The following is a 15,596-nucleotide window of genomic DNA, read 5'->3' as shown; positions in this document are numbered from 1 at the left end:
CCAAAGCTGTCAGAAGTGGCTGCGCATCCAGACTTTATAGTCCACCAAGGCGCAAGGCTTTCGCCTAAAGCTATGTATAAAATTACACAGAACAGGAGCACTGAAATGTGTCTGTAGTAAGTCATTATACTCCCAAGATAAAGCCAGTTTAAATGAACTGCAATGATTTGAAGAACTAATAAATATCTCATACGTGCTAACAAGTACTTCCCACAAAAAAAATTAGGAAATTAAGTAAACAAAATGTGGGTATAAACTATGGTTCATTTTATTGAAAAGTGTCTCCATCACCTGACTGTCACTCTTGAAAGAACAAACACCTCTGAAAACAGTGTTTTCAAATTGTTTCTAAGTTGTTATTACAACTTACCCATGGCACCTTTATTACTGTCTGAAGCACTGTTTGTGGAATTGGTAATAGTGCTTGCCTCTAATCCACAAATACAAAATTCTTGACTGACAGCAGTATAGACCATATGAAAGTTCTTCGTGGTATCTATTAGCCCAAGCTGTCAGCATAATTTGAGTACACCTAACATAATGGGGAGTTGAAGGAGAATAGAGCAGGCAGGCAGTGGGAGAAAACTTAAAGTTCCAGTGAGTCCAAAGTGAGGATACTGATCTTTCAGAGTAAGTGCTGTCTGTAGGTTGTTCTTTCAAACTCCATTTACACAGTGAAACAAGATTAGTCTTTAACCACCAATTGTAAAACTCTACAAAAAAGCTTCCTAGCTTCCCTCCTATGTGTCCTGCCTACTCTTGGGTAAAATTCTTTCTTATCCAATCTCCTCAATGCTACAAAAATGTGAAATAACAGTCCCCTTGATATTTCATCTCTTCTGGCCTCTATTTTAAATTCTTTCTTACATTAAAATTTCAAATTCTGTTTCTGCTGTTAGTACTGATTCCCTAATCAGATAAAATTGATATAATTTTTTAAAAACTTGTCTGTTCCAAGTGGTCTGAATACCAGGAATAAAGTCATCAGAGGGGTCTGAAATGTTACAGCAATAAAGACCTAATGTTGTACCTCTAGATTCAGATATAGCGTGGTTTCTTAATGTATTGGCTTTTCAAAGCAGAGGGACAACTTGTTCTCGAACAGCTGAAATTCTAACACAACAACAACAACAAATCACTGTAGGTCTCCAAAAGAAACATACTAGGTTTCAAACTTTTTCCTCTTGTATAGTAATTACTAGCTATATAGATTTTCTTAACTTCATACATTTTTAAAAGTATGTTTTCAACTTTGTTACATTCCTTAACAGCCTTTAAGGATAAAGCCAAGACCTAAGTCTTTCACACTTGAAACCTGGATGGAATTATTTCATTAACTTATCTCTCCTGAAATTCAATTTTCCTTTTGCTTTGCAGGTTGCAAAGTGAGAGTTCTGCAACATGCTAAACATTATGTGGTAAAGTGACAGATGCAGGCCTCTTCTGCCACCAGTAGTTGTGACTATAATAGTAAGTTATTTTCTTCTTGATCTTTTTTTTCTTGGAAACTTCAGTAATACTGCACAGATAAACCTAATCAGGAAAGCTTCAGAACTCCCAACTTAAAGAATGGAAAGGGAGAAAAGAAGAGTTAAAATTGCTTTACAATTTTATTATCCAGTTGGCTTTTCACAGGCTAATGAAATAAATAATAGCCTGTTTATAAATTTGAGGTGATTCTGCTTCAGAATAGCAGTTTTTTATAGGCACTTAACTGGTCATATTTAAGTGCATGAGAGACGAAACTGTGTCAAATTTATAATGGTCCTTTAGGTAAGAAAAACAGGTCCCAAACACACATGCCCAGGTTTAAATTTTTTCCCATTGCAGTTTTCTACTCTACAAAAGGATATGAAAGTGAACTGCTCTGAAACAGAAATTCCTCCTTCCAAAAAACTTGAATGCTGACTGAAAACTGCCTGTTAAGGATCTTTAGGCTTTCATATGCAGCAAAGCAGATTTTGCAGCAAACATCTCAATAAGATTAGGACAGCAGAATTTCTCGTACACTGAACAACGTAATATATTCAATACCATAATCAAGGAAACAAGGGAATAGAATCACATGACAGACAGGAGACAAGGTAGACTTAACTGACTTGCTCACTTAAAATCTTCAATGCATTTACTGATTTGCATGTTTTATCACTTGTCATGAGGAGCTGAAAAAATAGAAACAATTCAAACTTCATGTTTAGCAGGTTCACCAAATTGAAATGTGCAAAGTTACGTATCACAAGTTCAGCAAGAGGTGACTAAGCTTTTCCACGTTACATGACAAATAGGAAACTGCATATCAGTGGATACCTCATGAATCAGAATTGGCCTATGGACGTTAATCTGGTCAACTACACATAAATAATACACCTGTCCAACTACAAATAAATAACACTTACAAGAGATGTCCCATTCTCCCTTTATTTTTCTGCTCTCAACAGCTCATTATTATTAAAAAAAAAAAAAAGCTGATTACAACAAATAAAAATATTCAAGTTTTTGAATTACTAGAAAGAAATTCTAATTCTTCACGAGTTACTAGTGCAAATACCCTTATCTTCAAAAGCTGGTAGTTCTTACATTAGCAAAATACATGTCATAAAGACAGCATTCACATGTTTTACATGTTCAGGATTTCCCAAGACTAAGGAAGACTTCAAAAGAAAGTTGAGCCTGATAGATAGTCACACACTTCCCAGTTTTAATCTATGGCTGCACTGCATAAAAAACCCTTAGTTTACAAATCAGCCTATCCACACTATCTTTATGGAAGTAATTAATCACAATTTAGATCCCAATAACTTCTATTGCAACAAATATGTTTATTTTCCTTCAGTAAACACATAATTTGGAAAACAACTAACTAGAAATTATTTTCATTATATTTTCATTTTTATCAATCAAAACTGAACACTGAACCTTGATAATTTTTTCTACTGTCCACTTTGAGCACAGGCAACCTGCTTAACATCTGTCAGTTTCTCTAACTTTGAAATGGAAAAAATAAATATTTCAAATAAAAGACTGTAAAACTAGCATAAGTCATAAAATCATTAGGGAAAAAAAATATGCTAGAGCAGTATAAAGTGCAGTTCCACTCTGCAAAGTGACTCTTAAGAGCGGTATCAATTTTCAGACTTTTAATTAAATCAGTATCAAGTTTGTTCATTCACAAGTAACAAAGCCTTCTTTCTCCAAAGTATTAGCCTGTACTTTAGTATAGTAGGCCTAACCAAATTTTTCCACTTGAAGAATAATGTCAATATTAAAAATTAGGTAATTATATTGAAAGTTATTTTTAAAAATAGTGTATGGAAGTGTAGCATTTGACTTTATTAATTTACACACATATATAAGATAAATCTACACACTGCTGAAACATGTAAAAAATTTTGGTCTAATATTATCATGGGAAGAAGTCCCATTTTTTTGTATCAAAATTGTATCTCTCCATTTCAGAATACCTTGTTGTGGAAGAACCCTATATTAGGAAAAAAGTGCAATTTATCACTAATCATTTTATATATGGGTTTGTGGCAACGTGTAGTACAGTTCTGAGGGGTGACTGCAGTAATGTTTTCACTCTTAATATTGGTCATTACTCAAAACATTATTAGTTCAATGATCACACATAATTGTCAACATGGGATTCAGAGTTCATTGTAAGCAGAGATCTTGAATCTTTACTTCTGTAAAAGTTCAGTCTTCAAACAACACAAAAAAACAAAACATAAATCAAGTATGAATACATGAGGGCACTGACAACAAAAAGCTGAAAGTCAAAATAGACAAACACTTTCAGGTTAAAAGCTAATATCCCTTTTTTAAAAAGGGGCATTTTTAAAACTTCTTTTTAATAAGTCCCTGCTCTCTGTGTGTCAGTTCTTGATATAACCGCTGGGCTTTACCTATACACTACTGTACACTACTTTTAAATCTCTAAGGTGACCAAACCCAGTTTTCATTGACAACTTCTTTACTTCTAGGAGAAGCCACAAAATGAAGGGTTTTTCAAATACATATACCCTCACAAAACATTTTGTGAGCAGAGAAAGAAGAAATTGCAATTCCAAAACTTCTACTTAAATGCTGCTTAAATGTCTATTAACTCTAAACATAAGTTTAAAAAAGAGAAACACAAAAGACACCAAACTTTGCTCTTAAAAGGCAAATCTCAGTCTTGACATTTATATCCCAAAGGTAACTATAAACTGTACATGTGCTTCCTGAATTACGAATTTCAGATTACTAACAATGTTGCTGAATAGGGTAGGATTGTACTATCTGTTTCAAGGTGAGTGTTCAGTGGCCTGCCATAACAGATCTAAAAAATGAATAGGCCAGCTAGCAGTTTAAACTACAACTTCGAAACAAAAGCCATGAAGATTCCATTTCCGAACAGACTGTATTAATGACGATAAAAAAGATCTGGATGCCAGCAGCACAACCCTGCGTTAAACAAATTATAGCTATGCCAATTGTCCCATATGCCAAATTGCAACAGTTGTACTTCTAAGTTGATAACACTATTCCAGACTGACAAGGAAAGAAAGAACATGAGATTATTCCCTACAGCTGCTCCTCTCAGTATGGAAACTCCAGAAAACAATGCAAGTATCTATACCGCAAGGAAGCAGCATGAATGCCTCTCAGCTTCTAGGTTATGCTATCACTAATGACACTGTTGACTGTTTACCTTCCAGTTACTCCAAAAAAATGGAAACACACAGAACTTACCTGTGTTACATTACAGGCTTTTCATCCATTTTATATTAGAGAATATTATACAGAGCTACTCCATGAGTTTAGTTTTTAATCAAGGTTCCAAGACCTGGTGATGTTACCCTTCCCACTGACTTTCTGAAATTATTCACCAAGATATACTAAAAAGTGCATTGAAATGTGTGTTGGGAAGAAGTAAAAAGAGTTTAAATTTGGCACAATGTCTGCCATATACTCTAACTGCCTGAGGTGCAATCTCACATTCCCTTAACCTCCCACTTTTAGAATTTTTATGCCAAGGAAAATCCTTAACAGAGAAAAAAAACAAAACCAAAAACCTTTTGATGGCAAGGTTGTATTGTAAAGTTATTCATTAGATTTGGTAACAGGTTATTCATTATTTTTTGGCACTTTTCTATGGGACACTCTGTTCTGAATCTAACAGTAAAAAGTGCTAAGCACATAAAAGTGAAGAGCAATGCATAGTTCTCCCTTATGCCCATGTTTGAAATTTACAATATCCTACCAAATTGAATCGTCACTTCACATCTGAACCGGTTCACTTCCTTAAAAGTCTTCACGAAAACCTGTTAAAGGTGTTGAGTCCAAAAAACGTCATAACTGATTTCTCCTTTCACTAAAGAAAACTAGCTGTTCCTGATATTGCATGATCAAACAGCTTTCAAATTATGTGCAAAAATTCAAATTAATATTTTTGATATTGAAGCTGACTCAAAATACACCTTCCTTTTCTTAGGTGCAAATATATCCACCAAATCTGAAAAGCTCTAGGAAATTTTAATTAGTTTAATTATTTACTGCTCCCTTGTTTCCTATATAGGCTTGACACATAGTTGACAATGTTGTTGAGTTACTGTTCAGCATCAATTTCAGAGATAAAATGCACTTTGAAGCAAGGGTACTAAACAGCAGAATTTTTAAAAAATATATCTAATTATATACATACACCTTTCTTTCACAAACAACCAAATATTTATTAAAATTCCTAAACAGGCCAAATTTAACAATAATACTTGTCTAAGGGAAATCACATGCTTTATTTAGTTCAATATGACTTTCATTCTGAGTATTTCAGCTTGAAACTGTTAGTTACTTTTTTGAACTGAAAGCCTGCAAATGTATATATATGAAAAAGACAAAATATTTTAAGGATTTATAGAAATGGTGTTGCTAACCTCGTACTGTCAGCTTGCTATACAACTGTGAGTTCATTTCTTTGTCTCTCTTGTAACGTCGAAATTCATCAACAGCTTCCCGTACCACTGTGACCGTCAAAACAAATCCCTGTTAAAGATACAATTATACAGTTCAGAATTCTCAGTGCTAGAATGGAAACAGACAAGTAGGACCGCTACACAGAGTAAGAACATGAACTTAGAACATTTACTTTTCTTTTTTTAATTTGGATTTGAGTGTTTTCTTCAATAAATTAAAATAGTATCTTGGTTTAGTCCAAGAAAAACAAAATCATACTTCACATTGTACGAATATAATTAGAGTAACTACCTGTCCAAATACACATAATTTAGACAGCATTTCAAAATGCAAAAAAGGAAGATACTTTGGATTACTTAAAGATAGCCTTTATAGTTTCAATAAGCGTATTTCCTCACTGTCCACAAACTTTAGGGCTTTCCCAAAAACATTTTAAAAGCCTTCAGTTCTAATGTTGAAAAATTGCCTTTTTCCTAATACACAGAAAAAGATAAATGGATAGCTAGTTTAATAATTTTGCATCTTAAATGTAGTTATTTAGCAACATATCACAAATATGGACAAAGAAAAAGGGGACTTGTTCTGAAAAACTAAGTGTCTAAATGTCTAAATGCTCCCTTCACAGGACAATGCCACTGCAGCTTCTACTGGAAGCGCACAGATGTGCGCACAGCGCTGTGATGGTCTCTGGCTAGAAAGGCTGGTAAGCTAAAAAATGAATACCAATTCAAGGAGAAGCACATAAATTTCCTCTCTAAACCTCAATAGATCAGATCTTCTGGCTTAGACTCAGCACTTGAGGTTTTCTTCACCAGTGAAAGAGAAAGAAAATTTTCACCAGTAAAAGCACCTTTCATTATGAATAAGATGGATATGAAATTCAAATATCAACAAAGAAGAGTCTATATTATCTATCTAGCTTCAGACAACCACCATTACTTTATAGAAAAAAATTTATGCCATTAGATTTCTCTTGCAGGAGTCCACAGTTTGCCAAGCTTCCCCTAATGGTCTGAGCAATATGAAAGGAGTGAAGGTGTCGAACTTTCCTAAAAGAGTGTTGACTAAATTCCTCCTACAGATTTTAGGGCTGTTTTGCAGTTTCAGACCAAAGTTCCAAGGCTTATTCAGCTCTGACCTTATAGTTAAGCACTACTTGTTTGTTCAAGTTTACATTGGCTACACATACAGTGGAACTACATAGAACAAAAAATGGCCTATGCAAAAAGCATTCTCTGTTTACTCCCCAGGGCATAATTGAAAGAAAAATCAGATTTTCTCCCTTTCTGACAGCAGCATTTTCATAAGCTTTGGCAATATATTTAAGCAGCATAAAAAAGCACACTCCTGAAGTGCCTTCAAACCTATTTCTCATTTGCACACACTTTGTTACTAGACAGTAATCAAAACACACAATGCAAGGTGCTACTTGCAAGAATTTCCTCTAGCAATCCTTTGCTGAGCAGCTGAGTACAGCTGACCATGACTATGAGGAACAATTTAAGAAATATACTTCTCTTTTTACTCATTTGCTCAAAGGAAGTTGATATTCTTCCTTTGAGAGAAGGAAGGAGAGCTAAAATTGTGAAGCGAGTTTACCAAGGGAACCTGTCATCTTTCTTTAACTGTAGGCAGGTAAGTATCTTTAGTGTACTGCCTACAATCAAACCTGTACACATTAAAACCTTTGTATGCTGAAGTGGAAATGAGAAGTCCACTCCCTAGAGCAATTGAAAATAAATTAGCAAAATAGTCCTGTTTTAAGAACTTTGGGGATTGATCTAAGTGTATCTGTGGTACAAAAAACTGTTGAAACAAAACAAGGCAAAAAAAAAAAAACCACCCCAAAAAAACCCCACAAAAAAAACCCTAAGAAAACAATTCACAAAATCCACATAACACCATCAAAACCACCCCAAACAGTTCTAGCAATAGTCAGCTTCTAGTAATTTGGTTTTATGTATCAGGGCAAACAATTTTCCTTTATAATTTTGAGAGAAAATACAAGTCATAGCTACTCCTCTCTGATTATTACTGAAGATTTATCAGTAGTTACATGACCTTCGAAAAAACCTAAACTTATCTGTCAAGCAGCAAAAGCAGACCAACAGATCAGACTTAAATGTTTTGCATTTTCCTCATAGATGCTTAGCCTCATTCAACATTCAATTGCTGCCTTTTACCTGGAGGTTGATTATTAGTAGAAAAGCTATTTAAGTAGAATCAAGTGACTTTAGCAAAAAGTCATATTGAGATATTGGTATTTTCAAGCTGTATGTGAAATCTGGGAGGTATAATTCAAAATACCTTTGAATAAGACAAATATTTATACAGAACAGATAGGTCACTGGTGTTTGCAAAATACATTATTTTCTCCCTTGTTTGAGCAGGACATAAATGGGCTGAGATGGTAAGGGTTTACTGGTTTTCTTTCCTTACGACTCCACTAATGTATAGCTCTGCACACAGCACATCATGGTGAAGAGGGAGCAACGTCCAGACAAGGCTGACTTCTGTCCTTTCTTACGTCAGTGACAAAGACTTTGTAAATATCCATTTAAAATCCTACTGTTGAACAAGCCTTCTATCTTGAAAGTAGGTTTTTTTGTTGCAGCAGAAGCAAAAGTCCGGGAGGAGAGGTGGGAAGAACACCCAGGATGGTCTCTCCATTTATCCATAGTTAAAAGGACACATGTTACAACAATTAAAACAATGAAATCAATCCAGAATATTTACTCTATTGACTTGTTAAGAACGACCTTTACTCAAGCAGTCAGCATGTCACAATTCTTCTTGAATACTACTGAGAATAAATGCTACTGAAAAATACCAATTTTTAAAAAAAGTTTAAAACATAAGACATTTGCTCTTGCTGCCTTTAAACCTAGTGTAGAGGGACTGGGAAGAAAATGAAATAAAAGGTAATGGTCTGGTTATAAGTAAGAAAATAATTTCAAATCGTGGCAATACATGTGGCAGACTACCAAAAGGGTCTCCTCTGAAGAGAATTCAGTTTTCAAACCACAGGAAAAACCTGAGTCAGAAGCAAGTGGTTTGAACATTTTCCTAAGAAAATACTGCAGAGAGCTCAATAATAAAAAGACATATCAAAAGAAAGCCAGAGCAACTGGCAGGGTGATCAATTAGGAGAAGCATGTTTAATTAATAACTTACTTTCATGGAACAATTTCCTGCTGATTTATCCATGGTTTAAAATATTTTATCGCAATTTTTGTGAGAGAAGGTTGAAACTGATACAGAAGGAATGCAAAAAATTTATGCTCACAATTATGACCTAGTCTAAAAATATAAAATAGTCGCCAAATAGCAATAAATGGAATGACATTTAACACACAAATGACCTATGTTACCCAGTAAGTTTCTCCAGTAGCTCGAGCTTTCTTAGCTGGTTGGTTTTTTTAAACTCTTGAGTGACCAGCAGGCAGAACAGAGCACTACACACTGACACCAGCTGGTTAACAAAAACAACCTTGCCCATGGGGCAGAGGCATAGTAGGCAAGTGGAAGGGAAATCCTGTCAAACAAAAAGTTTCAAATAAGCATTTTATTTCTGTTATGTTCTTTGACCACTGTAGTTTACCAGCTGCAGGTTTATCCAATATACATAGACATGAACCTTTTACTGACATTAAAACCCACAAACTTTTAGTTAATAGTATTTTTCTGTTTACCAGAGGAGCCCAGTACGTGTACAGGTAGCCTATTTTCAGTGCTGGTACAAACTGTGAGCAGGACACGATGAGAAAATAGAGATTCAAGAAAAACTTGAACTGTTCATATAAAACCTAAAATGAAAAAGAAGGTAGATAAATGTCTTAAAATTTATACTAATAATATACATAAAAACCACCTTTTCATGATAGGAGATATAAGAGCATTATATGTCATTCTATTATAGATGGCATTATTACAGTACAGTATTACAGCACAATATATTATATATCATCACACACTACTATATTATTTTAATATTATACTGCTATTTTTGTTGAGAAAAATGCCTTGATAATATTGCCTCTTTTCACTCTGAAAAAGCAATTGCTAAATTTTGAGTATTTTGAAAACTGGACTATGTATCAAGATCACTGTGCAGACTTAAATATAGGTACTAAGATATATTTATTACTAAATTAAAGATTTGGTCTAAACTCAGAGCTAATTATCCAACTTTTAAGTGAAGCCACAATAGACTTGTCACAGAATACATTGTCCCATACTCCAAAACAATAACAGATGCAGAGATTCCTTTGGTAATTAAAAGCACCACTTTAGCAAGAACATGTTCTCAAGATTGCTTTGGTTGTAATGACAATGCCAAGAATATTATTCATTTTATAGAATTTTGAATCTTCAAAGACTTCACTTGGAACACTGAGACTTAAGAAAATGAATAAGCAATTACTTCAAAGATAAAACATTCATAACAGATCAAAAAGTCACATTTAGAGACCGTCTCCATCTTTTAATCTTAAAATTCAATTAATACTGAAATGACTTCTGCATGAAAATCAAAGATATTTGACTCATATTTATAGCTCTTACCAGTCCAACATTATTACTTTATTATGTAAAAACCTACGTGCAGGGAAAAAATATTCAAGAAATTTCAAAGTGTCTTTCTGGCAGGCACAGCAAAGTAGTGGTACCTCAAAGCTGCCAGTTCAGCTAGAGACTATCTCAACAGCCTACAAGCATAAGAGGTTTTTTTTGTTTTTTTCAGAGGATGGAAAGCTATTTCATGACTTACCAATAAAACTGTAAAGGTAAAAAAAGTGAAATCAGAAGTTGTCAGAAAGGTCAGAACCTTCTTCTGAAATAAAAGTATTTCAGGCTGAACCTGCACCTTATGTTGATATTGATGAAATTCATACACTCATTTCTACTCGTATGTTTAAATGTTTACAAAAACTCGATACACCAGGCCAAAGAAAAGTCCAGACAGTACTTTAGGAGGTGCAGAACTTGTAGGAGAAGATGGAAGTTATAAAGCACCTTCTTACAAATCTTTTGAATCCTAGCAGACAAATGAGTTCATTCAATATAAAGCTAAGCACTTCAGTCCAGTTAAGCAAATTGAAAAGTCTCCAGCTATATAAAACTAACAGAACTACTGCCTTGAAGTTCAGGAGACGTATCTTCAAAACCCACCCATCACAGAAGACAAGTTTTATGGAAACCCATGCAAAATTCCTAAGCAGCTGTATCAAGGTGCATATGAAATTGTAAATGGAAATTGAACAGATTGGTATAAAGGGAGAAGCAGCAAGTATTTTATGGAATGTTCAGAAATTGGGTGATATTTTGGAATTGTTACAGCTCATTTAGCCAGCAAGTAAAATTTTATTAATCTAAGCATTATTTTAAGTTTGTATTTGGATATGAAATCATTGAATGTTACCCATTACCAGCCTCAATGTTTAAAAACCCACAGAAAAGAACACAAAATTTCACATGATGAAGATTTCAATCAGAGTAGATCACTGGAGTCAATATTTATGACTGTCACAAACTACTTCTAGTTAAGCAGCATTAAAAAAAGACAGATACACAATATTCTAATAAATGAAAAGTCTTAATTTATATCTAAATATTTGAAAACACTTTATTTTCATCAACTATTGGGCTTTACATTTAGGATCTCAAATTTGAAGTTACTATCGAGTTTTCAAATACTGGCAGCAAATTAAAAATCTGACTTGAGCTATTGGGTAAAATCAAGATTTTTAAAAGATCAAAAAAGAACAAAGATTCTGTCTCACAATAGGGAATTGCAAACGACGGCTGATCCCTTTAAGGAACGTGAATCTGGTTCATGATTTGTAATCTACACTGCAGATTTCTAGTTGCAATAATCAATGGCTTACTATATGCTTAATGAATTTTGTGACCTTTAGGAAAGCATATGTGGCTTAACCAATTTCATTGTATTTAATAATTTAAACTTTGGAAGAAAACATTTGCTTTGTCCAATAATTATGAGAATATTTTATCCACATGTAGTAAGTGACATTTTATTTTCCTGACAGGAGATCAGTCTTAATTACAAGGCCATTAATTTTTTTTGTTGCTTTAATAAGGAAATGCATTATAAAACACCTGCCAGTCATTGGACTAAAGAGGCCCAGAAGAATAGAATCAATACTCTTATAAATCAGCATGATTGATTAAATAAAAAATTTAAGACAAAGCATGTCTGTATTTGAAAGTACAAAACATTCAGTTTCTGCTATGGGACGCAGGACTCTTGGATGGGATTTGTGAAAATATGAGTAAAAGTGTAATACTAAAATTTATAATGTCACAGTAGAATACATTTTAGGTTTAACTAAAGTTTCAAAAATTGTTCCTCTGTTGCTAAATTTCATTATAATAACACATTTTTTTTAAAACTATGAACTAGACAAAACTGTAATGCCTTTTTTGACTTCATATACACGGTGTATAGTACAAGCAAGAAGCTGAAATCAAGGCGCATTACTGCTTCTTGGGAAAAAAGTGACAAAAAAACCTTTCCACTCAACAACAGAAGTATCTGTTGAAGAATTGCACTCAAAGTGAAAAATACCTGCAAAAAGGTATTCAATAACAAATTCAACTCTGAAAAGTACTAAAATAGGCCTGCTTGTGATACAGATTGAAGATGTTGTTTCTGTCCTTTGAGGAGCTTTGGGAATTCATTATTTATTATACTTTCAATGGCAGGGAATATGAGAAAAGATCCATGGGACTAAATTGTAATTTTCAACTATTTACTTTACTATTTACTATTTCAATTGAAGTCAATCCTTTGCATGCAGATGTGTTTCTTTTTTAAAAAAGTATTGCACATTTCTAATGATGAATAGAAAAGTACAAAGAAACCCATCTCAAATCTCAAAAGCTTCACTTAATTCCAACCACTCAAACTGCAATTAAGTACAATATCCCTCTGAAAACCAAACAATTTAATAAAAATGCAACCTTTCTCTCCACTGTTATTTTTTCATTGAAGTCATTGAGACAAATATAGAGAGAAAGAAGAACCTGGGCAACTAAAATTATCTTTTTGTGGAACAGTCAAAAAACATTACAGAACATACAGTCAGCCCGACACCAGAAAATGTTTAGTGGCCTTACCCCAGGTATAAAGGTAAAGAAGTTGTACTTTTGATTTTTTATGGCATTTTTAGGGTATTTTTCTTCACACTTTTCAGGACACCCAAGCCACACTGTGCGAGCCTTCAGGTCTTTCTTTCTTCGACAAATGTTTATGAGCCAATCAGAACAACTGAAAAGAAAGACAATTGTTTGTTTTAAAACTAAAAATGCATGATACAAGATCACAATTTCCAAACTTGGAACCCCTGAAGGCAAATACCTATGAAAAAAAATTTGCCATATCTAAATAAGCAAGCATGATGTTAGCACCTAATATTTAGGGCAATTCAGAGTACTGAACTCACCCAGACATACGTATCTATAAAGACTTGCACATTTTTTGCAGAAAATCCTAATACACTAATGAGAAGTTTCACTACACCTCACCCTGACACAGGTTCAAAAAATTCTAGTTAATAAGATTCTGCATCATGCTTTATAGTCCTTTGGATAAACTCTTAATCTTGGATTACTAACACTCAGATTATGCTAATGATTGAAGAGGAAATAAGGCTTCTGTTCTATGCAGTTAAAAATGCTTCAGCAGTTTTGGATACAATTACCACATAATTTGCAAATCTTCAGTTTCCTTGATACCACTGCTAATGCCATACTGTCAAATATTTAAAAAAACCCAAACCAAATCTAGCAAACAAAAACAAAATGAAAACAAAAAAACATTCAAAACAAGCCCACTATGTAAATGCAGATTGCACAATGATCTACAATGGGGGAACTTCAGTTCACTGAAGAAAGGAACAGCATCCTTGCCTAACCAGCTTTCAAAAATCTACTGAAAAAGTTTAAACCATGAGCAGTGAGATAGAGAAGAGCTCAGAGCAACCTTTAAACAACTGCATTTTGGACAAGGATACAGGAATGGTGGGAGCAGGTTACAACAAGGAGGAACAAAAGCTGGAAAATGGAATGATGCCTCTGAGGCTCAACAGACTATCTAGAGAAAGGCGTAAAACAAGGAACAAACATGGATGTGACTCAACTCACATAATGTAACCAGCTTAGGTACTTGCTAGGACTATCTACAAAGGCATCCAGACCATCAGAGACCATTTGCAAAGAAAAGTGGGTTTGCTGTACACTGCATATTCTTCGTTTACAATCCCATACATTAAAGAAGAATTCATCTGTATTTGTAATAGTGAGGTGGTTCCTCAATCATGTTGGGAGTCTGTTTTAGGCAAGTGACTCAGGAATACTAAGCAGACAGATCTTCCATGCTCTTCATCTACAGCAGTTGACTGAGCTGATAATAGCAGATTTCAGCCACAGCAGGTGATAAAGTTGACATGAGAAACATTTTTTAGTGAGGTTTTTGAATATACTGGCAGTATTTTTGATGCAGCAAAATGAAAACAACTGTTAGGAAATTCCTACAAATTTTATTCAAACCAACAGGAAGAATTCAGCTGAGAGCAAAAGAGAAATTTATAATCCAATCACCTCAGCACTGTTTGCTGGATTAATTCTGTGTAGTCAACCTATTCATATGTATTTGTACATATCTGTAAGAAAACAGTAACATGTCAAGAACAATCTCTAAAATAGAACTAATTTCACTCTGAGAAAAACCAGTTGCACTACTGCTTGAGACTGCACGTGCTCTATTGACTCCTGGGGCTTTGAGCACCCTGATCTGGTGAAAGATGTCTGTGCTTATGCCAGGGAGGCTGTATTAGAAGGTTTTTAAAGGTCCCTTTCAACTCAAATCATTCTATGATTCTATGTCTCTAATAGAATGTAACTCTCAAGACACTTACCATAAGAAGAGTAAAGGAACATATTCTTGGAACTGATGCAGTTAGAAAAATCATAATTGCAGAGTAGCTCACATACAAGCAAAGTCATTTCAGTGAAGGTCCATAAAGTTTTATTTAGAACCTACTGGGTAATTGACAGTGGAATATTTCCTTTTTCAGACCACAAAAAACAAACAAACAAACAAAAAAACTAGAAGAGAGAGGGGTACATGCAAAGAGCAGATCAGAGTTCAAGGCTGTCCTGACAGATTAGAAAAACTAAAAACTACCTGGAAGACAGAGAATACAGTTGAACAGGTATAAGAACAACACAGTTTACACAACCAGGAAATGCTCAAAAACCAGGTGTCAGCTCTGTTACTCCATGAAAATGTTATACACATGCAAAAAAACAAGTGTGGACAAGTATACTTGTAGCAAGCCATGAAAGTATTCCTTTCCCTCAATCAGCGCTAGCATGATCTCAAGTTGGCTTACAGGACTACTCCGAACACCAAATTTCAACAAACAAGCCTATTGGGAAAACAGAGACCACACACAAGAACAAGAAAACAATTACAGGTCTAGAAAGCAAGCCAGGCTGACTACTAGATACACCAAAAGAAACAGAGCTGTTCACAGAAGCCTGAGTGTGGACCTAATATGGCTTCAAGTATGCAAGAACCAGCTGCAAAGAGGAAATGGACAATTATTCTCTAGGTCTAC

General features: G+C 34.3%; 1 protein-coding gene across 1 annotated transcript in view; it reads right to left on the bottom strand.

The window, feature by feature from the left end:
• Positions 1-15,596, bottom strand: part of ATP9B (ATPase phospholipid transporting 9B (putative)) — a 154,761-nt gene that overhangs the window by 116,481 nt on the left and 22,684 nt on the right. Inside the window, exons 3-5 of the mRNA XM_040056904.1 lie at positions 13,093-13,243; positions 9,648-9,761; positions 5,916-6,024 (exon numbers count right to left, since the gene is read on the bottom strand). Coding sequence (XP_039912838.1) covers positions 5,916-6,024; positions 9,648-9,761; positions 13,093-13,243 — 374 coding nt within the window. The remainder of the gene's footprint in view (positions 1-5,915; positions 6,025-9,647; positions 9,762-13,092; positions 13,244-15,596) is intronic.

This window comes from Hirundo rustica, chromosome 1 (assembly GCF_015227805.2).
Source record: "Hirundo rustica isolate bHirRus1 chromosome 1, bHirRus1.pri.v3, whole genome shotgun sequence".
In the NCBI taxonomy this organism is placed as follows: Eukaryota; Metazoa; Chordata; class Aves; order Passeriformes; family Hirundinidae; genus Hirundo; species Hirundo rustica.
This window is presented reverse-complemented; position numbering and strand designations above follow the sequence as displayed.